The following is a 24,527-nucleotide window of genomic DNA, read 5'->3' as shown; positions in this document are numbered from 1 at the left end:
ATATAGCGCTGGATTATTGATAAAGGACACGATTATTTTATTTCATGCCAATAGTTTTAAAACCCAGTGGTGGTGTTTTTTACTAAAGATAATGGAGATTGGAAACACTTCCCTGGTGGCACGAGAAGTGTGTCCCCTCTCAGTTCTTGGGTCCCCAGTTCATATCCTGTAGCCTCTATGGCTTCCGCTGGGTTCTGCAGTTTCCTCCTACTTTCCAAAAATAAGGCAGCAGGTGTGTTGGCTACAATGAATTGCCCTTAGGTGTGTGTGTGAATGTGAGTGCATGTGGTTCCCTGTCATGGACTTGCATCTGATCCAGAGCGTATCGAACCCTTACAACACACAGGGTTCCTGGGAAAGTCTGCAGACCCTCCGCCACCATGACCGAAACAAGAGGTAACTGAAGATAAATGAGTAAAGAAAAGCTGGAAAATATATTTTGTTTAAATAAGAACCAAAAAAATAATAAATACCCAACAACAATTAAGTCATACATCTTAAAACTCAACGTTTTATTTGTATGTGATTCAATTTATAGCCTCTTCCGCTCACTACCAAGCTTCTAGCGTTAACTGTACACTGTGTACAAGTTTAAAGATGTTTCAAATTAGCAAAAGGAAGGATGTAATAAATCTCTGGAATTGTTTGGAACTCGGGACTCACGTTAGCTAATTTCAGTTATTTAAAAAAGCACTTGTGTAGTGTACAGTGTGGTTCAGAAGTTCTGTCAGAATCAGGACTTTCCTCTTTTGTTATACAGTATGTGCAAGTTTCCTTGTAAAGCCAGGAGAGGAAAAATATCATCATAAATCTTAATAGACAAGTCTTTATTACTGCAGGAAGCTTTATTAGAATTCTGTAAATTTACATTTTATAATATTTGTTACCCAAAAAAACGAAGATCATGAACAGATCTAAATAATCTGACTGATCGTCTATTTGGCGGACCTTCGAGTCCTTTTGTCCCAGGAAAAGTTTGCGCCATATGACTTCACTCTCGGTTTGGGCGTTCTCTTCTCCGTTATATCATAACTCCAGCCTGGAGAAACAAACATAACAGTGAAGAAGTGACCACGCATATTTTAAGTCGAAGAACTGGACATTTGCTCAAAATTTATTCTGAATGTACGTTCATGATTTAAAACTCATTTCATACAGCTGAAATAGATCACATACCATTCTTCTCAGCAAATGCAACAGCATCCTCTTTAGTGCTGAATGTAAGGACCATGTTGGACAGTGGGTCAGCCCTAAAAAACATAAATTAAAAAATTAAAAATCCCAAAAAATGTAAAAAAAACTAGAATCTTGCCAACATAGCACCTCTAAATTTACACTTAAAATGGGTTCAATTGAAATACGAGTACATGCTAGGAATAAATCCAGAACATAAGGCAAAAAAGACAATCTGAAGGAACCGATGAATCTTGAAGTCTCCAGAGCAGACTGGAAGAAGGCAGTCTTCTACATCTAGCTGTAATAAATTATATGACAATAAGATGCAGCTGTTGGGGTTACTGATACTACAACTGAGAAAACAGTAAAAACTGTTCTGAGTTTGTGAAAAAGGACTTGGTTATAAAGTGTGTGACATAAAAGTTCATCAAGAACACATTACACTGCCTGAACTACACATTCAATCATGGAATATGCCGGTTCCATCACGCCCATCACTCTGGAAAAGTCTCAATCTGGACTCATCATGACATCAGACCATGAACTATTTCAACTACTCCAAAGTCCAATCTTTATGCTCTCTAGCAAATTTAAGCATTTATCATTATTTTTCATTATTATTATTATTATTATTACAAACAACAAAAAAAACACACACAAAAAAAACAAAACACAAAACCAAGACCCTGCATTATTCAAAGGCTTTTAGTAGCAATAACTTGAGGTAATCATTTCCATGACGACTTCCTCAGCCTCTTACAGACTTCTTTAAAACATTGCTTCAGTTCATTAAGATTTTTGGCCATTTGTTTATGTACAGCTCTCTTAAGGTCCTGCCAAAGCATTTTAGTTGGGTTAAGGTCTGGTCTTTAACTAGGCCATTTCAATACCCTGATGCTTTTATCTTTCAGTCATTTTGATGTAGATTTACTGGTGTTCTTTGGATTATCATTCTGCCAAGTTTTAGCTGTCAGACAGACGGCCTGACATTTGCCTCTGGAACACTCTAGTATACAGAGGAGTTCACGGTCAACTCAATAACTGCAAGGGGCCCAAAACAAACCCAAATCATCACCCCTCCACTGCTGTGCATGACAGGAGATACAAGGTGTTTCTGCTGAGATACTGTTTTCCCCAACTATGGTGCTGGAGATTAAGGACAAACACTCCACATTGGTCCTTCTGTCTATAGGACATTGTTCCAGAAATCTTATGGTTTGTTTGACCTCAGTCAAGCTTCTGTTTTCTTTTTAGACTGAAGAGGTTTCTCCTTGCAACACTTCTGAGGAAACTGTACTTGTATAGTCTTCTTCTAATTGTGCTGTCATGACCTTTAACATTTAACAAGAACAATGAGGCCTGTAGGGTCTAAGATGCTAAGATTTTTGTATTTCTCTAAACATTGCGTGGTCTGGCCTTGTGAATATTCTTTCTTACTGTAAAACACTGAACTCCCTTTGGAAATGGTTTTATAACACTTTCCATCAACAAGTGCTTCTCAAAGACCATTGTTTGCTTTTTGGCATTGTGTTAACACACACCTGAATGTGCCTTGAACTGCCAAAACTTCTGCTTTAATAGAGGTCTGTACCCCTTCTGATGATTAGTAAATGAAGCGCTAATGATTAACAGAACCTCTTAAATCTTTTGTCTAAAGCACAAAGGGGGTACTTAGTATCGTCTGTGTGTTTTTTTTTCTTTTTGGCTTCATTTTTGTTTCATTTCACTTGTTGCTGTTCTTCCGAGGTTGTAGTTGCCTAATACTAAGACCTGTTACAATCAGATGACTTTTATTATGTTTTTACACAAAAACACAGAAATAAAAAAGCAGGTACTGAATTCTGAACTTGGCTGTAATGACGAGACATCTGTGATACTGAATAGAAAATATTCTGTTTACATATTTATACCTGTGCATGACATTGTGTGTGAACACTTTATACCAAAAAAAAAAAAAAGCCTAAAAAAATGTGTTTTTAATCAAAGTTTTATAAATTGTTTTCCCCCAAAAAACAAAAAAAAAATTGTGGAAATAAAAAAATAAACTTGGGAAGAATGAGTAGATTTTAAAGGAGAGATATGAACTTACGTAGAGGACCAGCCCATCAGAGGATTCTCCCATCGTTCACGTGTATCAAAATCCATCTTCCACTTCTTGGTGTTTTGGACACCTGACTGCATGGCATTGCGAGCAGGCACAAAGATGCGCACTTTCCGAGTCTTGATGTGCTCTTCAGGAACACCGGTTATGGTTGTGATGTCCTGAATAAAAAGAGAGACAGAAGGAAATAGAAAAAGAGAGAGAGAGAGATAGACATAAATCATAGGTTCATACTCCTTTTTTTTCCCCCGAAGGTAAACATGATTGGGAAAACACCCCATAGTCTATGTTTGGTGAAATGAGATTTGGAGCTCATGGTACGCAGCCAAGAAGAGCAGAAAAAAGCAGCAGCATTAAAGAGCTTGGCACGCCTCACACTCTTACACCTAAAGGGCATAAAAGCCCAAATATTTCCTTTTGAATGTAGACGCGCACGTTGTCTAGACAAGCTAATTTCTCACACTTGAAATGCTGCGAGACGGCCTATTGTGATTTTTTTTTTCTTTTTCACCACAGGGCTTCAGTCACAGGCCAGAAACCTGTGCTTTAAGGTGTGAGGAGTGCCGAGAAAACAATTCCTAGCAAACAAAAACAGCTCGTCATTTGTGAAAAGAAACAAATTAAATTATTTATGTATAAAATAAATATAATAAATTCCTGATGTAACCAAAAATTTTATCTTTTTTTTTATTTAGTACAATTTTATGACTTGTGGTTTCACTCCTTGACATGTCATTGATGTTAAGGGGGAAAAAAAGTTTTTTTTTTTTTTTTTTTGGAGTCAAACCAAAAAAAAAATCCTTAATCAGATCCTATTAAAACACTAATAAGTACACTTTGTTCTAAAAAGCAGACTTTAACTGGCAGTGTTTATGAGTAACAGGATTCTGCAAAAAGATTGTGAGCTGAGTTTTTTCGAGGAATTAGACCGTGAGTTTTGGGGAAAGTCGGCAACACACACACACACACACACACACACACACACACACAGCATGCTACCGGTAGCCACCCAAGGTTCCAAGCCTCAGAATCAGCTCCCTTTTCAGGTCTCCTTCACACATTTCAATGGCCATTACAACTTCAAAGAATCAAATTTGATCAGCAGCCGTCATCTGCCCGTCGGTTCACTGTAAAAGCAGCTCTTTAGAGCTTGAACTGTGGACAAAGAGACACTCGCAAATCGGTGTATAGCGCATGGTGCATAACATTTAGACAGTCTGAATAATAGATGGGCAAATACAGCACCATAAAACCTCATTCATGTAGTCAGACAGGTGAGACGTGTCACATATACGGTCATAAAACAAAATATTTTAAATATAAACAATTTAATTTCTTTTATTATTCTTCCTCTTTTATTTTGGCTTCTAAAATCAAAAGCAAATATAATAAAGAATGCCAAAATAAAGAAACAAAATTGAGTTTCTCAATAAACAGATTTTAGTAGTTACTAACCATAAAAGTAATCATGGGGAACAAAAAATAAATAAAAAATGGAAAAGATTACTTCATAATGCAATCAGAGTGCATTCTTGTGAATAGGCACAAAATGTTTACTTATTTCACAGCACATTTACGTTTTAATTCAAGGTCTATAGTGACTTGCTTTCTTACTTATCGTGCGCTCACGTTACAATGATTTTTACAATGAAGAAAAACTAAAGAGAAGTAAAATATCCAGAATCTGACAAACGGTTGACAGGCCATTCCAAACACTGAGATAAGGTCTAATTACATCTGTGGACTCTAAACAGGAAATACTACAGTAAGCATTTATATATTTGCATAAACTGCTGATGAGAAGAGTACCGGTCAGAACAACGAACCCATTCTTAAATGCTCAAATATGGGCTCAGATGAAGGTGCATTGAGGAAAAAAAAAAAAAAAAAAAAAAAAAAACACACACACTTCACTGCCCCTGCGATGTACAAAAAAAAAATTCTAGTCTAGACGTTTATGCCTGCATACATTAGGGCAACAAAAACTAGCAGGGTGATCCTTGCAACAGACGAGAGCACAATGGCCCGAGCACAAAGCAGGAGACGGCGGCTTAAATATGGTGCTTCTTAGGAAAGAGAAAAAGGGGACAAAAAATTGTGTGCAAAAAAAAAAAACACCACAAAAGGGGGAAACGTTGCACGTTTCTCCAGCCATGTACAGGAAGCAAAATGAGAACTATGAAGTTTGACACTATTCACGGGGCCCTACAATTCCTGGTATGCAGACAAAATGCCAGGCTTAAGAGCGGGGGAGGAAAGCTGGCAAAGTGTTCATGACATAAAAGCGTGTCTATATTTCTGACACCTCAGCGAATAAAGCGCATGGGAGCCCTTTCACACCCGAGACCAAGGGGGAAGCCGGGCAGGAGAAGGATGAGAGGAAAAGCATGTCGGCTACCTTGAGTGTAAATGAAAGAAAAATGTGCGAAAACAAGGCACCTGAACTCAGGTAGAGCCCGGCACATACTGGAGGTCTAGACTATGATGGTCTAAGAAATAGTTGTACAAGCGTTACGTGCATTGAAATTTGTGAAGATCTAGCAACGTAGAGTTTGCCGGTTTCCAAAAAATTATACTGTAATCAATCACTTGTACTTCTTCTAGCAACGTTGTGATGCTGAAGGTCACTGAGTGGTGGATAGATAAAACTAAACACTTATGTTTTTTGTAACCAGTTGATGTCATCTTTTTTGAACTAGTGCTCATGCCACCTCACAAGACTGTCACCAGTCAAAAGTTTGGACACACCTCCTAATTCCGTAGTCTTTCCTGATTTCTGTTTTTTTTTCTTTATAAAACAATGCTGAATACAATCCAAAATATACAATAATCTCTTTCAATATTGAGATGCATCTGCTACTTATGCTCTGTAAAGCCTACATAATGGCCCTAATCTGAGGTGCTGTTTGTTATTTGGTGATTTCTGAGGCTGGTGACTCTAAATGAACTTCTCCTTTGCAGCAGATGTTAAGTTTTGGTCTTGCTTACCTAGGAGGATTTTTACGAGAACCAGCTTCATCATGGTGCCTAATGAGTTTTGCAAAGTCACTCTTACATAATGCAAATAGAATTAAAATTGCACAATTTAGTTAAACTATTTTTATTTGTCAGAAAGGACTTGGGGGGAAAAAAAGTAACCCTGCCGTCTAGAGCAAATCATGCAAACAATAGTTCTACTGTTAAATAAGGGACATTTCAAGGATATTACAAAATAAATAAAAAAATATCGTTTGCACTATTTTCTACAGCTGGCACTATTATTTTTTGAGAGACTTGATAAGCACCGTGCTTTTATAACACTAAATCCCACTGCAAGCTGACAAGTCAACTCGCGATATTGTTCTCAACTCAACAAAAAGTTGAGAGTTACATTTGAAACAAAACCTCTTCCTCATACTGTACATGCGCTCACATAAACCAGCGATTGGACAGCATCGTCGTGCTTGACAGGGAGTAGAGTATACATAACCATCATCAAATTCAGAACGCAGTCAGTCAGTTTTGCTCTCTTGGATTCCAGTTACTTGTGCCATCATTAAGATTCAAACTCTTGATAGCATGAGCACTTTTCTGCTGAGCTTCTAAAATTAATAAGCTTTTATCAAGACACTGTTGAAACTGACAAAACAAAAAATTTGAAGGTGCAAAAACATTACCTGTACCTGTTGTGACATTATGCTTTCTGTACGCCATAACTGGAGAACCTGAATTTGGGAAGCTTTATGACTCAATTTTACCAAACGGACCAACGTTCTAAATATGTACTGACACACTAGTGTTCTAACTGTCCAACAACTCTTAGTTTAAAATACTGCTCTTAAAAAAATGCTCTGTCTCTCATCAAAAAGGTATTTGCTGAAGCATATGTTTTGCAGTTCAGAAGAGCTTTGTGTTTTGGACACGCTCAGTTGCTGTGGGAATCCCCCCACGGAGGAGCTTCAGTCGTCCCCGACACTCAGGTAAATAGCTCCCTTGCCCACGAAGTGAGTGAAGTACAGTTTATACAGCTGCCTTTGAGACGAGTGCTCTGGAGCACCACACATGCAGCAAGAGCTGCAGCACGACCGCATGAGGCTGATGGCAATCGCAGGCCCATGTGCGCCGGATTGGGAATCGGACTTGTAAAGCTGTGCATGTGGCGATGACCTGAGGCTCTGGAGTCGAAAAAAAAAAAATTCTGAAATATGAGAACGTAGATGGTAAAGCATTCCCATCAGATAGAGGTGGAACCTTTCATGCCTTTCCCAGGTGTAATTTGATTAGCATTCAGATGAATGATTCCACACAACTAAGATGTGTAACACACCCCACCGGCATTCCCACAGATGGGGGGGGGGGGAGATCGCGGAAGTTAAATTCACCTTGAACGGAATGTAGTCTTGGAAAAAAACTGAATTAAAATGAATAACACTCTTCCCCATCGGCACAAAAAAAAGAAAGGCTGGAAATTTACCAGAAGGCTCCTAATGAGAAGTGAATAAATTATCACAAACGCATTGAGCTTGGCATGAAGGGAAACTCTTGTGTGTGGTTTTTTTTTTAAGAACTTGTTTTATCCCATGCCAGACTGTGGAAATAATACCTGGCTATTACATGAACACTTTGCCTTGTTTATCACCTGGGGAAGATCATTTCCTGTTATTAATCTAAGGGTGGGTCCTCGTCCAAAAAAAAAAAAAAAAAAAAAAAGGAATGAATGAATCTGGAAAAAAAAAAAAAAAAAAAGAAACTCTGCTCATTTAACCAGCGTAAACTGCCCTGAGGGATGTGTTCGTTTCTTAGATTTGCTTAAATCTCGGAAATCACAACAAGATCAGGTTTATAATAGTGCAGAGACGCACGCGAAGAAGCGAAGAGAAGGACGAAATCAAACACGAATTAAAGCCTTTACAATCGCACACACTGTGTGCACACTTGAAAAGTGAGCTTTCAGCACCCATGCAATCAGGATGTTATTGGATGGGGATTGACCTCTCTCAGACATGTTGACAGATTTCATCAGTAGGTCGTATATTGTTAAGTCGACGAGCGTTAGACTTTCAAGAAGGAAGCCAAACCCGACCCTTAACCTCCCCAGCCGAGTCGTGTCTGCGTCGGCTGTTGCGCAACGCGCCCTGGTTGGCCAGCTTTTGAAGTGAGAGGGCTGCGCTAATAACGGATCGGACGTACGGGGTCACTAATAGAAACAAACAACATGTACTACTTGTGCGAGTGAAAGGAGGGCGCAGTTGGCACCGAGGGTCAAACCTATTCTCACGTTACACCGAGCAGTCTGGGTGGGGCAGACTGTGTGTGTGGGAAGAGGCATTTCCGCATGCAATTAGCCACATGCCACCTGTTTGTTTGGAGGCAACGTGCATGGAAAAAAAGCTCGGCGTTGCTTGTTGAAACAGAGCTCCTTTTTAAGTGTCACTCGCAAGCCATCTGGCTCGCTTGCACTTTTTGGAACAGAATGCATATTCACTGCGACATTATGTGGTGAAATGGTACCATATGTGTGCGTCGATATTTAGCAAGAGCATGAAAATGACCTCACACACCAGGAGCATCACAGCTTTCAGCTGAAGGCGATAGTGACGGATATGCGAGGACGGAATAGTCAATAACAGGCACGCTCACCGGGTCAAAAAAAAAAAAAAGTTTGTAAAACGTAGCTAAGGAACTGACAAACAAAACTGAAACGGTGTGTATTTGCTTTAGGGAGTAAGTAACTTGTTTAATAACACAAGAGACTGGTAAGTAGTGTAGAAAAATCTAACAGTATTGTTTGTATTTCAGAAATAAATCCAAATACTTTAACACATACAGAGCAAATTCAGATCACTACCTGGCCATGTAGACAGAGGCTTAAACAGGAACGTCACTGATAAAAAATTTTAAAAATAAATTTAAAAAATCGGATTAATTGTAAACTTCTGTCAACATTGTTGAGCTTTAAAGCCACGTCTGAGCAGAACGAAACCTGAAGGTGTGCACTGAAACTTTGCGTGCAGGCATGATGACTCGTGTGTATCTGCACTCTTTCCAGACATGCGAGAGCAGTGTAATTATTCCATGTGTACGCATACCAATTTGTGCCGGAGCAAAAAGGCACTTGAGCATTAAAAAAAAAAAAAAAAAAAAAAAAGTAAGAAAAATCCTAGTCTGACAAACGCAAACCCTTTAACGTTGTGTTTAAAAGTGATAAAACTTTTCTTTTTAGGTGTAAATTGTAGCAGATAACGAAATCATACATAATGGTTGTATGGTCGCTTTTTTTTTTAAATAATGCTATAGGAACTTTTCTTGTTTTGAAAACCAAAAACACTGACACCATTAATTACAGTATTATATCTAAATGATGGGGACAAGACCTTTGCTTAATCTTTACGAAGAACAGAATGGTGGAAAAAAAATATGTGTCCGAAGCGACATGGTTGAAGTAAGTTTCTTTCCTCAGTCACACAAAGGTGACGTGCACTGAAGGGTGCTTTAACGGTTACTTTCTCTTGAGAGCTAAGTAAATGAAATACTATTTAGCGGATAATACACAAAGCCTCTTGTAAGGTCCTCTTCAAAAGAGACATATCCTTTGACCTAGTTGTCCAGCCTTGAAATTTTCACACAAGCACCTGGTAGGAGGAACAGCTTAGACAAAACAGACACTTGAGATGTGTGTGTGTGTGTGTGTGTGTGTGTGTGTGTGTGTGTGTGTGTGTGTGTATATATATATATATAAATATATATAGAGAGAGAGAGAGAGCAGGGAGGACAGGTCAGTGTGGTCTGCTCTACAAGCTGGATTTTATCTAAAGCATCTGAAGGAGTACATACAACATGCAAGCTGAAGCCATTTCTGGAATACCAAATTCTTTCATTTTTGCTTATATTATTAGATTTCCATATTTAATTAATTTGAATGAGTCAAGATACCCATAAACACTGTCAAAAAGTCAAACATGTTCCGGAAAATTCAAAAATATACAAGTGATGTGAAACAATCACTAGCCCTAGCAACAGATTTCATGCCCACTGTTGCATGGAGAGCAAGAAAGTTCAATAGCATGGAAAGAAAAAAAAACTTTCTATTGACGCAAAACATTTGATATGTAGCAACGTTTAAATTTAACATGCTTTAAGGTCACACAGTACAAACGTCCGGTACAAACTGCCGAATCAAGTGCCGTAGGGTCTCCGAAGAGCGCGAGGCCAACAATGAAACAAACTGAAGCACTGGCACAAATACAGTGACGATCACTAAAGGAGAATTGTTCAGCTAATGAGACAAGCAGACAGGACGAATCGGCGCATCCCAATCAGACAGCTGGCACAAAGCAGCATCTATTTTTTTGGAGGCTCTACAGATTTTTAAGTGTTTAAAAATTAGAATTGTTGAGTTGAGAATCTGTTTCTTCGTGATCAAGCCTAGTTCAGATTAAAGTTACAGATCAGGAGCTCATTTAGGTGGTCAGTCAGTTCTGAACCTGTGTGGCTAACGCCTTTTGCACAGATAGCATGTATGAGGAAAAGGTGGTTTAGCGGTTCTTTCATTTATTGGAATACCGTGAGTCAAAACGACCATGGTTGGACACTTAAACCTCTCTAATGTAGCACCACTATGACTTCGGCTTACTAACAAGCAGAAATGCTAGAAATCATTTTAGCTGACAGTACACTTAGTACAAAGTTGTAAAAAAAATAATAAAAAAATAAACTTTAATTTTCAGAGAACAAGATTTTTTTCTTTTAACTAAAAAAGTGATAAACTCAACGGCTATATATTTTCTTACTCAAACAGTAAACTGTATAGTTAGTGTTCTAAATTTAACAATTATGTCCGTATGTTGATCTATTTCAAGCTAATACTTATATAAAGGGGACGTTCAAGTCAAACCAGGACTTTTAATTGCACAATAACAGAACACAGATATGAGGGAGAAAAAAAAACTCCTTTCCCCTCTATTACACTAATGCACTTATTCCAGTGTTTCACTCATGCTTGGATACCATCAAGGTAAAAAGTTTACTTACGATGGCGGAGCCATGACCTCCCAGGAAGAAAATTAATGGGCAAACATGAAAATAGCTTAAAGTGAGGTCAAGACTGTACGAGGGACGTGGCAATAACTCCCAGCCTATTCCTGCAATGTGCAAGTGGTGTTCATAAATTATGTTGTGTACAGTTCTCACTGACAGATGAGTCTCTTCCTCAAGTTGATGACAAGTTATGAGTAATTTTTCAAGGATCAGGCGTTCCACTCGCTGAATGTTCCCGAGAACAGCTGCAGCGGGCTTTGAGCCACCTCGGCCGGGGCCGTTATTAATGGATGTACGGCCTTCTTTAAAATGTTTGCACTGTGCTTAAAAGACTTTTGTAAATGTCAATCTGTTTTACACCTTCATTCACGAGAAATTTTAGATTGACTTGGATGCCCCTTATAAACACAGTATATAGCTAAGCATCCCATATTTTGCAATAATGCAAATAAGATTTAATTAAAATTTAAAAGAGCTTTTTTTGGCACAATTTACCAGCTAAATATCTGGATTTTTATTTTCCACTGTACCGAACCGTGACTTCAGAACTGTGGAACCGAGATTTTTGCATACTGCTACACCCCTAATGGAAAGTTTACACAATTTACAAAAAAACATACAAAGAACAATTTACACATACTGATGCATGCAAAGCAAACACACATTTTTCATCACTACATTTTTAGCAAAACTCACAATGACACGGCTGTTCAAGAAAGTGAACAGCGCCGTGGATGTAGAAATGGCTACTTATGTCTTAAACCAGTTAAATATTTTATTGTTTTTAAAGAGCAGACAGCAAACTGTCACTTTCTCTTCAAAAGTTTTTCTTCCAGGTGTACAGAAATCTAGTTGCTCAGACAGAAAGCATATGACAAAACTTGCTCAGGGATGTTGGGTGCATATTGTTAACTGATCAGACATTCCGTGTAAAGCTGCGTATCGGTGGCCAGCCATGCGGTTTGTCTCACAGCTCAGCAGGCTTAATCAAACAGTAATTATGAACAAAAGCAAGCCAGGGCAGGCACCAGAGCGAGAAAGTGCCAGGACTCAGCCACAATCACGCAGGTCTTTAATTGCCATCATTTGATATGCCACACATTTCGACTGCTCAGAAAGCGCGCCATATGCAAGCACTTTCACATGAACGCACGGCGTGGGCTTTGCACATTTTTGTTATGTTGTGAAATTCCTCTTTCATATCTTTGGTCAGACAAGTCTATTTACGTTTTTTCATTTGCAGATAGCTGTTCAAGGACTAAAATGTAATGCCGTTTTCAATCTCGTGGAAAAGAGACGCTGTGGATTTAAATATATCTACGCAAAGCAACAATGTTCCTTAAATCTGATTGGTCAGAAGATGCCAATTCTGTTTCGTTAACAGCAGCTAACACTAGTTTTGTAGCTGCAAGGTAATTAACAGGTTTATGCTGTATTAGTGCATTTATTCTAATGTGGTAACATTTCTACAATAACACCTTACACAGGGGCTTGTATAGAGGACACGCCACACAAACCGATTAACGTGGGAACGTGTGATATTGTTGATAAGATCCTTTTTCTGTGAGAAAGCATTTATTTAGCATTTTAGGAAGTCTCCATTAAATAGCTGAACATCATCACACCACCCCAATATGGTTTCATTTCCATTAACTGGCTAAAATATCTACATAGCTATTATTGGCACTTTTTTATAAATACAAACCACAGCAAAATTTTTATACTACTGAATCCTTATAATCCGGGTTCGATTCCCGGCCAGGCTCGATTCTCGTCTCTGTGTGTATGGAGTTTGCATGTTCTCCTCGTGCTTGGTGGGTTTCCTCTGGGTACTCCGGTTAGGTTAGGCTAATTGATGTTCCCAAATTGCCCATAGTGTGTGAATGAGTGTGTATGTGTGTGCCCTGCGATAGACTGGCACCCTGTACAGTGTGTACCCTGCCTCGTGCCCTAAGCCTCCTGGGATAGGCTCCAGGCCCCCGCGACCGTGAATACAGGATAAAGCGGTATAAACTATGGGTGAGTGAGAAAGAGTGAATCCCTATAAATAAAAATTTTCCTTAAACACACCTACTTGCTCAGTTTAACTGACTTTTTCATGTAGTGTAACTTGCTACACAATCCCTTTTATTCGTCAACTGAGGTAAATGACTCGGTTTAAAACATGCTTCTGTATTGATCAAAAGCTAAACACAAAACCATGAAGAATAATTTATGCCACATTAATCCCAGTTTAAGTAACATTGTGGCAAAACATTATATTAGTTTCTTCCAGGAATATAGTTTATGGACAGTCACATATTTCCGCCCTGCATCATTGTAATGAAGTGTTTTTTTTTTTTTTTTTCAGGCTGCATTTTCTTTTTTTTTTTTTAAATACGCACACAGTAGTGCCATGCCCGTTAATACGATAATGAAACAATAGCGTTTTGTGCCGTTTTTAGACATGTCAGGAAACTTCATGCACCATGCACATGTCTGAGAGCAACATTATTCACTCCAGCTTCAGTACAATAAGTATGAAAGCTCAGTAGCCAACAGGAAAAAGGCGGCCTTTCCCTACCAGACGAAGCCGCTACTGTCTGTCTCGTCTATTTTCCCCCCTGCTTTCTCTTTTCAGTCCATTCTTTTCGGGAACCCTTAATCGGCTTTAAATCGGAGCGGCCCCAAGCTTGAAGTGAGAGCCCTCGTCCTGGCAGCCTCAGACACGATAAGAGACACAATGTGCACCCACCCAAATACCCACTACAGAAGGGTCATTTTCCTCACATAGGCAAATGATAAAGAAATCAACAAAAGGCATTTAAAGACTCTTCAGTAATGCTTCTGTTCACTTTCCTGTGAATTAAAAGGCATTCAAACTACTTGAACAAAAGTACTGTATACAGGAAGACGTTTAAAAAAAAAAAAAAAAAATCCTACAATATGTTTTTGCTGGATTTATTATTGTGTTTTGTGGTGTCGTGGTTGGCACTGTTGCCTCAAGGATTCGATTCCTGAATTTTTAAGTATGTGTGTGTTGAGTTTGCATTTTCTCCCCATGCTGGAGTACGTTTCCTTTGGGTGCTGCGGTTTCCGCCCACAGTCCAAAGACATGCAGATTATGCTAATTGCCACGTTCAGATTGCCCGTAGTGTGCGAGTGAGTGTGTTCAAGAGTGCGTTTGTGTGCCCTGTGATGGATTGGCACCCTGTGCAGGGTGTACCCTGCCAAGTGTCCCGAGTCCCTCGGTATAGGCTTAAAGCCTCCTGCGACTCTGTATAGGATAAGCGATATAGAGAATTAATGAGAGAGAGGGAGAGAGACAGAGAGAGAGAGAGAAAATACCTTCTTGGGAACTTTATAATGTTTTTTTTTTAACTGTCACTAAAGACAGTACCTAAAGTAGATTTTCAATAAAAAAATAATAAACTCCTTGTTGAGGCTATTGTGAAACAATTACAAAAATTCCTAAGAATAAAAAACTTGGTTTATCTTTAAACCTGCAGTAATTTTATCTAATGCACCACTCAGACATAAACAGCGACAAAGGTTTAGACAAATAACATGGAGGAAAAAAAAAATAATAGACACCACAATTACATCAGGCAAGAATTTACATGTCCTGTGATAAAGGTGAGGCCAGGTAAGTTGTGTTTCTTAAACCTCATGAGCTCATTCTGTTGTAAAAGCTCTGTGAATGAGGATCTGTAGCATTTCCCCATTTACTCGATAAATGCTAAATAACCCGCAGAAAGGCGATGCCAATCTTTATTTAGTCAAAAAGTCAGAATGTGAACAAGGATCTAACAGAGGTTAAAGCTGTTTATCCCACCCAATGTCACACTTTTACATCTACAGAATTAAATATAAGCTTCAGGTTTAACCAAGATTTAATTTGAAAATGGGTTTGTTTAAAAAATAATAATAAATTAAATAGAGGCTAATGGCAGTGCAAATAAACCATATCCAAAAGTTACAGTAATTAATGCATCCTAAAGTACAACTTACTAAAGTAGCTCCAAAAAAGGTCGAGATTTTTATGTAAATAAAATCTGACTTATGGGTTTAAAGATTAAAGGTCGCCATAAGCTGTGTAAGTTTTTCATCAGTTAAAATTTCTGGTATGATTTTTTTTAAATCACTCTGGATTGACAATTTTTTTAGAACAACTGACATTTTATTCGAAAGTTAAGAAACATGGACACCTTCATGTCAAAGATGTGACAGGAACAGTGAAGATAAGACATTACAGTTTTTTATTATTATTACTGTTACTATATAAAGTCAAAAGTTTGGACACACCTTCTAATTCCATGGTCTTTCTTGATTTGTTTTTTTCTTTCTACTTTGCAAAAAAAATACTGAAGGTGTCCAAATTATGCAATAATCTCCTTTAAACAGTAACTCTAAATGAACTTTTCCTTTGCAGTAGAGGTAAGTTTGGTCTTGCTTTCCTGAGAGACTTTTTTTCTCATGAGAGACAGTTTCATCATGGTGCCTGATGGGTTTTGCAAATGCACTTGACGATACTGTTCTTCCGGAAACTATTCTAGAACAGCTGACTTTTATGTCTTAAAATAACAACTGACTGCTGTTGTTAATTAATTACATAATTGCATGTGTTAATTTCATAGTTCTGACGGGGAAAAAAAAAAAAAAATGTTTTAGAATGTAGAAAATAAATCCAATTTTATGTCCTTTGTTTGTGACTGGTACTATTCATTTATGTTGTTAAAATCCTTTTTTTTCAGTCACACCAATGAATAGGAATGAATGTAAAAATAGGAATGAATGTAAAAATAGGAATGAATGTAAAAATAGGAATGAATGTAAAATGTCTTACTAGAAACCCAATTTAAAAGGTCCCATACTTTACTGTTTGATCTCCCCCCAAAGTGTGTGTGTGTTAATGCTTCAGCTTAATTTTTTTAAACCTGAAACTCTTTCTGCTCCAAAGGCACAGATTTAGTATCTATATAAAAGAACTACTACCGAGCCATGCCCTGCTAGAGCACAGCAGAGCTGAGTAACAATCTGAGACATGGCTTTTTATTATATGAGGTCACATTAGGGGGGGAGGGGGGATGTAATTGGCTTGTATCAGTTCTGGACCACACAAAAGTGGAAAACTAACAAAAAGCCGGGAATGTTTTTTTTTTTCTCCCCCCCCCCCAAACATTTTTTGTATATGCACATTGAAAACCCATCTGAATGACTAGACATAGGTTCTCTTTAATGAAAAAAAAAAACTATTAAAATACAACATGGTTGACACAAAATGAAACCCAAGTCAGTCAACTCCCCCGACAACAAATCATTAACACCAAACACAGCATGTTTACTCTTACCAGTTTCTCATCCACCGTGATGAGCTGCGACTCTTGTCCTTGTTTCTGCGCCAGACATCCTGATGTGCTAACTGACCTGCAAGACAGAAAATTTGAGGAGGGAAAAATGAGAGTGAAATGAAAAGTAATCACTTAAGTAAACAAAGGCGTCCACAATGCTGTGGCAGAATAGGGAGAATGAAGCGCATGCTGAATCTCTCCTATTACTTCTGTCTGCTGGGTTTCTGGCACGCTCCCATTATACAGTTAGCAACAGAAAGCACTTTATGTCAGCGCACCGAACCACGGTTACCAGCGGAGCATTTCGGAGCAAGAGTCTTCTTTGAACAGCAGCATGAGAAAAACCCGTGGTTGCCGGTTTTTCACAAACAGAAGTTAATGTCAGGGAAAAGCTCACCGACCTTTCTCACATCTTTCCTGACCGAGATCTTTCTCTCGAAGAGAGAAACTTGCAAGCTTCTATTATTTTGTTTATTAAGGCAGCTATGTAGTCTTTAAATTGCAAAATATAAAGTGCCAAACTTTTTATATTATACTGCATGTACAATTTAATAGTACACTATATAAACCGATTAGCCATAACATTAACAGTAAACTGGTGACGGGATCAGGGTCAACTCCTAAGGCTCTCCCATGCCTGCAGGGACCAAAGGCCAGCAAAGAGTTCAAGGTTGTTGTTCTGGCCTCCAAACTCCCCACACCCCAATTCAATCAAGCACCCAGGGGATACACCAGACAAACAAGTCTAATCCATGAAGACCTCACCATGTAATGCGTAGAACTCAAAGTCCTAGTGCCAGAGACAGAGGTGTTGTGGAGCCATGCCCCAAGGAGCCTGAGCTGCTCAGGTGGCACAAGGGGAATATACACAAGACTGGGAAGAATTTTTGTCATAATGTTATGGCTGATGTGCATGGGTGTGTTTTTATCAAGAGAAATCCAAATAAAATCAGTGACCACCCTTTGCCTGCAAAACCAGATTTGCCATCAATTCTTTTAGTTGATGTTGAAACAAACTCAGCAAATGGGTTGTTTCAAATATCTTGGAGAACTAACCGCAGCTCTTGCAGGCTGCCTCAAATCCTTCAGGTCTCTCCATGTAATCCCTGACAGACTTGATGATGTTGAGATTACGGCTCTGTGAGGGCAAAACCATCACTTCCATGACTTGTTTTTCTGTACATTGAACTGCTTAATAACATTGGCTGTTTGTTTGGGATCGTTGTCCAGCTGCAAAATAAATTTGTGGCCAATCAGAGGCCTGATGTTGTTGCACGATGGATAAGTATCTGCCTAAATTTCTCAGCACTGAGACACAATAAATTCTGACCAAATCTTCAACCTCCAACACAGAAATGCAGCCCCAAAATTGTAAGGAATATCCACCATGCGTCCCTGTTGCCTACAGACACTCATAATTGTACCGTTCTCCGGCCCTACGTAAACATCGTGCCTCTCACTACAGAGAAATATTTTCTAAATTTTTACTCATCAGTTCAAAGCACCTGCTGCCACTTTTCTCGCCCCCAGTTCCTATGTTTTCGTGCATAGTTTAGACTTGTAATCTTCTTTCCATGACTGAGGTATGGCTTTTGGCCACCATTCCTACATGAGTACCACTTCTGGGCAGACTTCTTCAGGCAGTAGATGGGTGTACCTTGGTCCTAAGCATGATGTGCCTTCCATCTGTTGCATTAAGCTTCCTTGGCCGACCACTGCGCCTAAAGTTGTCAACATTGCCCGTTTCTTTGTGCTTCTTTAATAAAACTTAAACAGCACATCTTGAAATCACAGTCTGCTTTAGAATCTGTGCCTGGAAGAGACCTTGCTGTTGCAGGAAATAACTACCTTCTAGTTGCTATACTCCATCTTGCCATTGTGTATGACCAATGACATAAAACTGTCTTTCACAACCTCATCTTAGTAGCAGAGCTTGGCTGTCCATGACCCAGTTTTAGGCCAGCTGTTTCCATTTCAGTTCATGACTATATTATAACCTACATATGAAATTCATTATTAGCTCCTGCTCGATATAATTGGTTAATCATAAACCTGACTCTGAACCTACAAAATCCCTGACTTTGTGCAATTGTAAGAACCGATGCTGACTTAAAGCCACAGAATATTGTAGATTTTTCTTCTGTTTGCATTTTGTATACTGCTAAAAAAAATTTTTTTTTTATATATATATTGTTCAAAGCATACTTGCTTTGTAGCATTTCTTTTGCATAACATTGTATAATAATTACACTAAAGACTTTGAAATTATGACAGAACAAATATGAAATTATGTAGCCAACAAAAAATATGTTTTATATTTTAGATTCCTCAAAACATATCTTTTGCTTTGATGACAGCATTGTTCACTCTTGGCATTCTCTCAGTCAGCCACATGAAGTATTCACCTGGAATGGTTTTCCAGCAATCTTGAAAGAGTTCCCAGAGGTGTTGAGTACTTGTTGGATGTTTTTGCTTCAGTCTCCGGTCCAACTCATCTCAAATCATCTCAAGTGGATTTGGGGTTGGGTGATTGTGGAGGCCAGGTCATCTGATGCAGCACTCCATTACTCTCCTACTTGGACAAATAGCTCTTACGTAACCTATAGGTGTGTTTGTGCTGATTGTTCTGATGGAAAACAAATGATGGTCCCACATAGTGCAAACCAGATGGGATAACATGTCACTAAAAAAATGCTGTGGTAGCCATGCTGCTCAAGTGTTCCCCTTAATTTTGCTGTGGACACTGTTGCATAAAGCACTCCCCACACAAGAACACCTCCTCCATGCTTCATAGTGGGAACCACCCATTCAAAATCGTCTGTTCACCCTCTCTACATCTAATATGGAGGTTAGAACCAAAAATCTTCAACAGACACAACAGACCAATATCCATCCCTTGTGTTTCTTAGCCCAAGCAAATCTCTTGTCTTTCTGCTTGTTGTTCTTCTAAATTATTAGTTTTTTTCGATCCTGAAGGCATGACTGATGTTGTCTCCTCTAAACAGATACCTCTTGGAACCTCGACATACAAATTTAATTCATTTTAGAGGTTTTGGAGTTCTTAAAGCAAAAATTTGTATAGCGATACAGATTTTCCCATAAGAAAATGCAGTATAATCCATTCCAGCCACCCAAAAATATTACCAATTTTACAAAAACGCTTAAAAAATCATGTTGCTCTCAAACGCATGCCGAAGGAAAGTTGGTATCATAGAATGAATTTCAAAATAACTTTCACTAACTGGAAACAAAAATGTAAACTTCTTGGCTTTCCCCTAAAGCCAAAGGTTTTTTGCATGTTAGCCAGCGTTCGGTTCATTCATATGCCTTATGTCCTTTGTATGCCAACGCAAATTTCTTGCAAAACTTAAATTCTTAAGGCGAATTTCTATGCTTGATGTGGTGGTGGTGTTGGTCTTTCGGCTGCGCCCGGCAAGGGGTGGCCACAGCGGACCATCCAGGCCACACATACAAGCTTGGTTCAAGTTTTACGCCGGATGCCCTTCCTGATGCAGCCCTCCTATTTCATCCAGGCTTGGGACCGACACTGCATCCAGTGGCTGGGGTTTAAGCACTGGCTGAGATTTGAACCTGCGAGAAACCTCCCATTGAGCCACCAGATGATTTGACCCTTCTGAAATTGCTTTATTAGTATTGAATTATTATTATTATTATTATTATTATTATTAATAATGTATAGTACCAAGAAAAAATAGCACAAAGATTAATTAAATGCATAACAGGCGACACTTTATGCCATATCAAAGTAACATATTTACACAAACTGCAGATGACAGTCCAGATTCAGCAAGGTTAATGCAGTATGACATGTCCCATTCACACACCTTTGTTCTCAATTTTTGGTGGAATTTACCACTAATTAAAAAAAAATGTATGCCATTTATAAAATGTTACTATTATGTCTTGGTATATTACTAACCTCATTCTGTCTGTGTTCTTCACAGATCTTGCATAATCATTAAAAATCATTAGTAATCTCATAAGCAGTGTGTTTGTGCTGCCATAACCCAAGATGTCTTCTAGACAAATAATTTACAAGCTTACATTCTTACAAAACTGCTAATAAAAGCTTTTTTATGTTTAACTCAAAGAGGTTAAATTACTTTGCCTAATATTTTATTTAAGCTATAAGCAGTGCATTTGGTGTCATGTTGTCTTTGTTCTTGAAAGGTTTTTGAGCTTGCTAGCATGTTTAGCTAGTCACCACAGCGTTAGGAAGCTAATAACATAACTATCCCTAACAGGCATAAAGAATAACCATACTAAACAACAATATGAACAATTTAAAGAATTTAACCCTGTGTAAAATAAATGAATTTAAATACCACACAGAATTTACAATACATAATGAAACAGTAACGACAAGCAATGCTAACGCTATCCTAATGTTATTGCTAAACATCCTCCTATTATTTAACGAGTGTAATATTACACACAGCACAAAATACACACAGCACAAATAATACAAACAGCTCGTTATTACCTGAGTGGAGTTTTTGTGATTGAATGGCGAAAACAAATTCGACTCAAACCAGACCAGAGTGACATTGAGGACGCCATGTTGGCGGAACACACACACACACACACACACACACACACACACACGACTCTACGGCATCCCGCTGAGGTCAAACGCGATTTCTTCAATGTGAAGTACGAACATGAGGACAAACACGAACCGCGTATTATCATAAAAATGCCTTTATAGAGTTTTCTTTAAAACAGTGGCGTTTTTCATGATCAATCACACTGCTTTACACTTATTAATCAATTAAAGCAACATCAGACAAACCATTAGAGGAACCAGGTGTGACTAATCAAAACTCATTAAGTGACTGTTTTACTTGCTCTAATTCAAAACATCTAATTCAGGTCGTTAAATGACTTTATCTATCTATCTATCTATCGACCAGCGGATAGACATATATATATATATATATATATATATATATATATATATATATATATATATATCTGTCTGTCTGTCCATTTATTTATCTGTAGCCATATCTCTGTCTATTTGACTATATGAGCACATGTCTATCTCTCTGTCTTTCTACTGGTCTGTGTCTATCTATCTAGCTAACTAACTGTCTGTCTGTCTATCCATCTATTTATCTGTATATCTGTCTGTCTATTTGACTATATGACTATCTGTCTGTCTGTCTGTCTTTCTGTCTGCTGGTCTGTGTCTATCTATCTACAGTATCTATCTATCTATCTACAGACACCCACAATATCAACACCAATAAAAAACATCGACACATGTTTTGGATTGCCGGGGAAACCGCAGGACCAAAGGTAACCCTACCAAGCACAGGGAGAAAATGCAAACTTCACAAACACAGGCTTACATCTTAGCCACCATGCTCCTGGGTGTTAATGCCCTACATCAAATTGAATACATGTGCTGTATACTTACTTTTTTTAAAATAAATAAATAAAAATACTTTTTATTCCTTACATTTCTATGAATCCCTTTACAGTACTTACAAATCAGCGAATGTCTGTTAAATATTGTAATGCTACGCAATGCAGTTAGTGCTATAGCTATTCATGAGCATTTGGGGATGTATAGTCCACTGCACTGTACACAGAGGAACATGAGGATGAGTATTCCTGGCCTTACCTCTTAAAATGTCTTAAAATCCTGAGCAACGGCTTGTAAAAAAAATGAGATGTCTTTTATTGGCGCCCTTTAAGATATAAACTAAATGTAACAAAAAGTTGAGTTTTATTAACTTGCTAAAGTGAACTGGATGTTTTAAACTTTATTAAGCATGTTATGCTGCAAACAAAATGTTATTTTTTGTTATTGTTTTTTTTTATTACTAATGGTAATTATTGGTTATTTATATAGCATTTTACTTCTAATTAAGTAATTAGACATAAACTCCATACACATGTACTACTGTACATGCACTTACAAATGATGGAATGTGAATGATTTATCAAGGTATATAGTATAATGTTTCATTGTAATAGTTTTAGATGAGTAATAAAAGTAAGTTTTCACATGGAATCATGATATTGCATTATTTTAACAGTTAAACATGTTCTGTTATGTTTTAGTACTTACGTACATTTAAAATATCAAGTTTTTTTACTTCCACATATGTACTTTTTTAAATGGATCTTTATTAATGCTTCAAATTATGTATTATTTCTCAGTTAAAGCTGAACAGTTTTGTGAGGCAGTTTAATGTAAATTTTAACACAAATTTTTTATTATAAACAGTACTGAATGAGTCATAAAAATATATTAAGTATATTATAGAATATTATATTTTAAGGATATCAGTGATTATAGTTTAACATACAATGCTTTTACAAAGCAGGAAAATGCATTTTTTAAACACTTGATGTGGGAAGAACACCTACAAAATTATAAAATCTGTTTTAACTTTAATGTACATATGTTTGTAAATGTAAAGACACAGTTGCACAATGCTGTAACTCCATTTACTTTTCATATATTTTAAATCATTGCTCATTGGCTCACAAATGTATGGCTCATCAAATGGGAAAAATGCATAGGTTTACATCAAAATCTTATTTAATTAAAGTTTTAGGTATCTTCTCTTGAATTAATCCAATTTAGTGTTTCCCAACAAATTTGCATGACTCATTTGCATGTATATTTTTTGATTATTTAATGTTAGTAAAACTAACTGGCAAATTGTCATTGCACAAAAATTATTCTAGTTCTGGTTCGGATTTGACTAAATGTCTTAAATGCCGTGAATAAAATAGTTTAAATGCACTAAATAAGGACTGAATGGATTGGTTTTTGAATACATAAGAACAAATATTTAAGTCAAAATATTTAAATTTTTTTGCTTTTTTTAAGAATTTGAATGAAAATATAGAAAATAAAATGGAGATGTGATTTAGAAATTGCACATGCATAAAAGTTAAACATTGGCAAACTGGCAATGTGCAACTACATTAAAGGTTTAGACTTCTGGAACAAACCACAGTTGTTCTTTAAATCTAATTTTAAGTTCTTTGTTTCAGACTGGAAATTAGAACAATTATTTTCAAAGTTAGATTTACATTTTTAACCTGATCATTTAAACTGAGTTTATTAGTTAAGTTTAAGATTTCAGAAAGAGTGTCTCTAAGGAGCTATTCTTAATGTTAACACTGGCTGTGACATGGGCAGAAATGCAAAGCTTAATCCCTTCATTAAACTGCATAAATATTATTATTAACATTTAAATAATATTCCTAATATTTGATGCACTGGATTACTTTAACAGCCGTCTGCAAAATATGTATTTTACCGTTACAGTTAAAGGAACCCCATTTGCAAAATGTTTGCAACACTCTGGCCTAGAATTTAAGGATAACAAAAGTGTTTACCATTATTAAAGCTAGTTTAATGTACTTTAACCTTCAGTAATGTACATCTCTAACTAAATAAAAAAAAATACTCAGAAGACATATTTATTTTCCGTTTAAAAAAATATATTAAAATTTCAGACCCTTTATAGGCAATAGTTATTTCATTGAATGCTGTAGTCTTAAGCATGTGTGTCTGTTTGATCTTATTACAATCAATCATAATACTTTTCTCCTGAAATTATAATTTTGTCAGTAAGGTCATCAAATGTTTTAGAGTTTTATGGTCTCATAGAAGTTTTGTAATAAATTGACCCAATTGGGTCAATTTATTTAAGCATTTGTATAATCGGTTTGTCACAGACTTGTATACTGGTGTATTAGTGTAAAAGTTAGTTAATATAAGCACATTATTTAAAAAAAATACATTTTAGAGTAAAGGCATATTTGATAAATGTGGTATATGTATAAGGTTTTTTAAACATACAGTAAATAACACGGCCCACAATGTGTCAAATTTTGGCTATGTGCCTTAGCTT

General features: G+C 37.3%; 1 protein-coding gene across 1 annotated transcript; it reads right to left on the bottom strand.

Annotated features, from left to right (window-relative positions):
- Nucleotides 1-824: 824 nt before the first annotated feature.
- Nucleotides 825-21,268, bottom strand: ndufs4 (NADH:ubiquinone oxidoreductase subunit S4). The gene is made up of 5 exons (XM_053480500.1): nt 21,128-21,268; nt 16,624-16,699; nt 3,266-3,438; nt 1,177-1,250; nt 825-1,039 (listed from the first exon to the last, which is right to left on the bottom strand). Exons 1-5 carry the CDS (start codon nt 21,202-21,204, stop codon nt 936-938), a joined length of 504 nt encoding a protein of 167 aa, XP_053336475.1. The 5' UTR covers nt 21,205-21,268; the 3' UTR covers nt 825-935.
- Between the last annotated feature and the right edge of the window lie 3,259 nt (nt 21,269-24,527).

The sequence above is a fragment of the Clarias gariepinus genome, chromosome 21, assembly GCF_024256425.1.
Source record: "Clarias gariepinus isolate MV-2021 ecotype Netherlands chromosome 21, CGAR_prim_01v2, whole genome shotgun sequence".
Lineage (NCBI taxonomy): Eukaryota > Metazoa > Chordata > Actinopteri > Siluriformes > Clariidae > Clarias > Clarias gariepinus.
The sequence above is the reverse complement of the archived record's forward strand: the minus strand, read 5'-3'. Positions and strand labels throughout refer to the sequence as shown.

Excerpts from the sequence above, each read along its gene's own strand:
- ndufs4 (XM_053480500.1), bottom strand. The coding sequence starts at position 21,204 with ATGGCGTCCTCAATGTCACTCTGGTCTGGTTTGAGTCGAATTTGTTTT. Across the intron at positions 3,439-16,623 it reads TCACGGTGGATGAGAAACTG|GACATCACAACCATAACCGG; the intron begins GTAAGAGTAAAC and ends CTTTTTATTCAG. Across the intron at positions 1,040-1,176 it reads TGCATTTGCTGAGAAGAATG|GCTGGAGTTATGATATAACG; the intron begins GTATGTGATCTA and ends TTGTTTCTCCAG.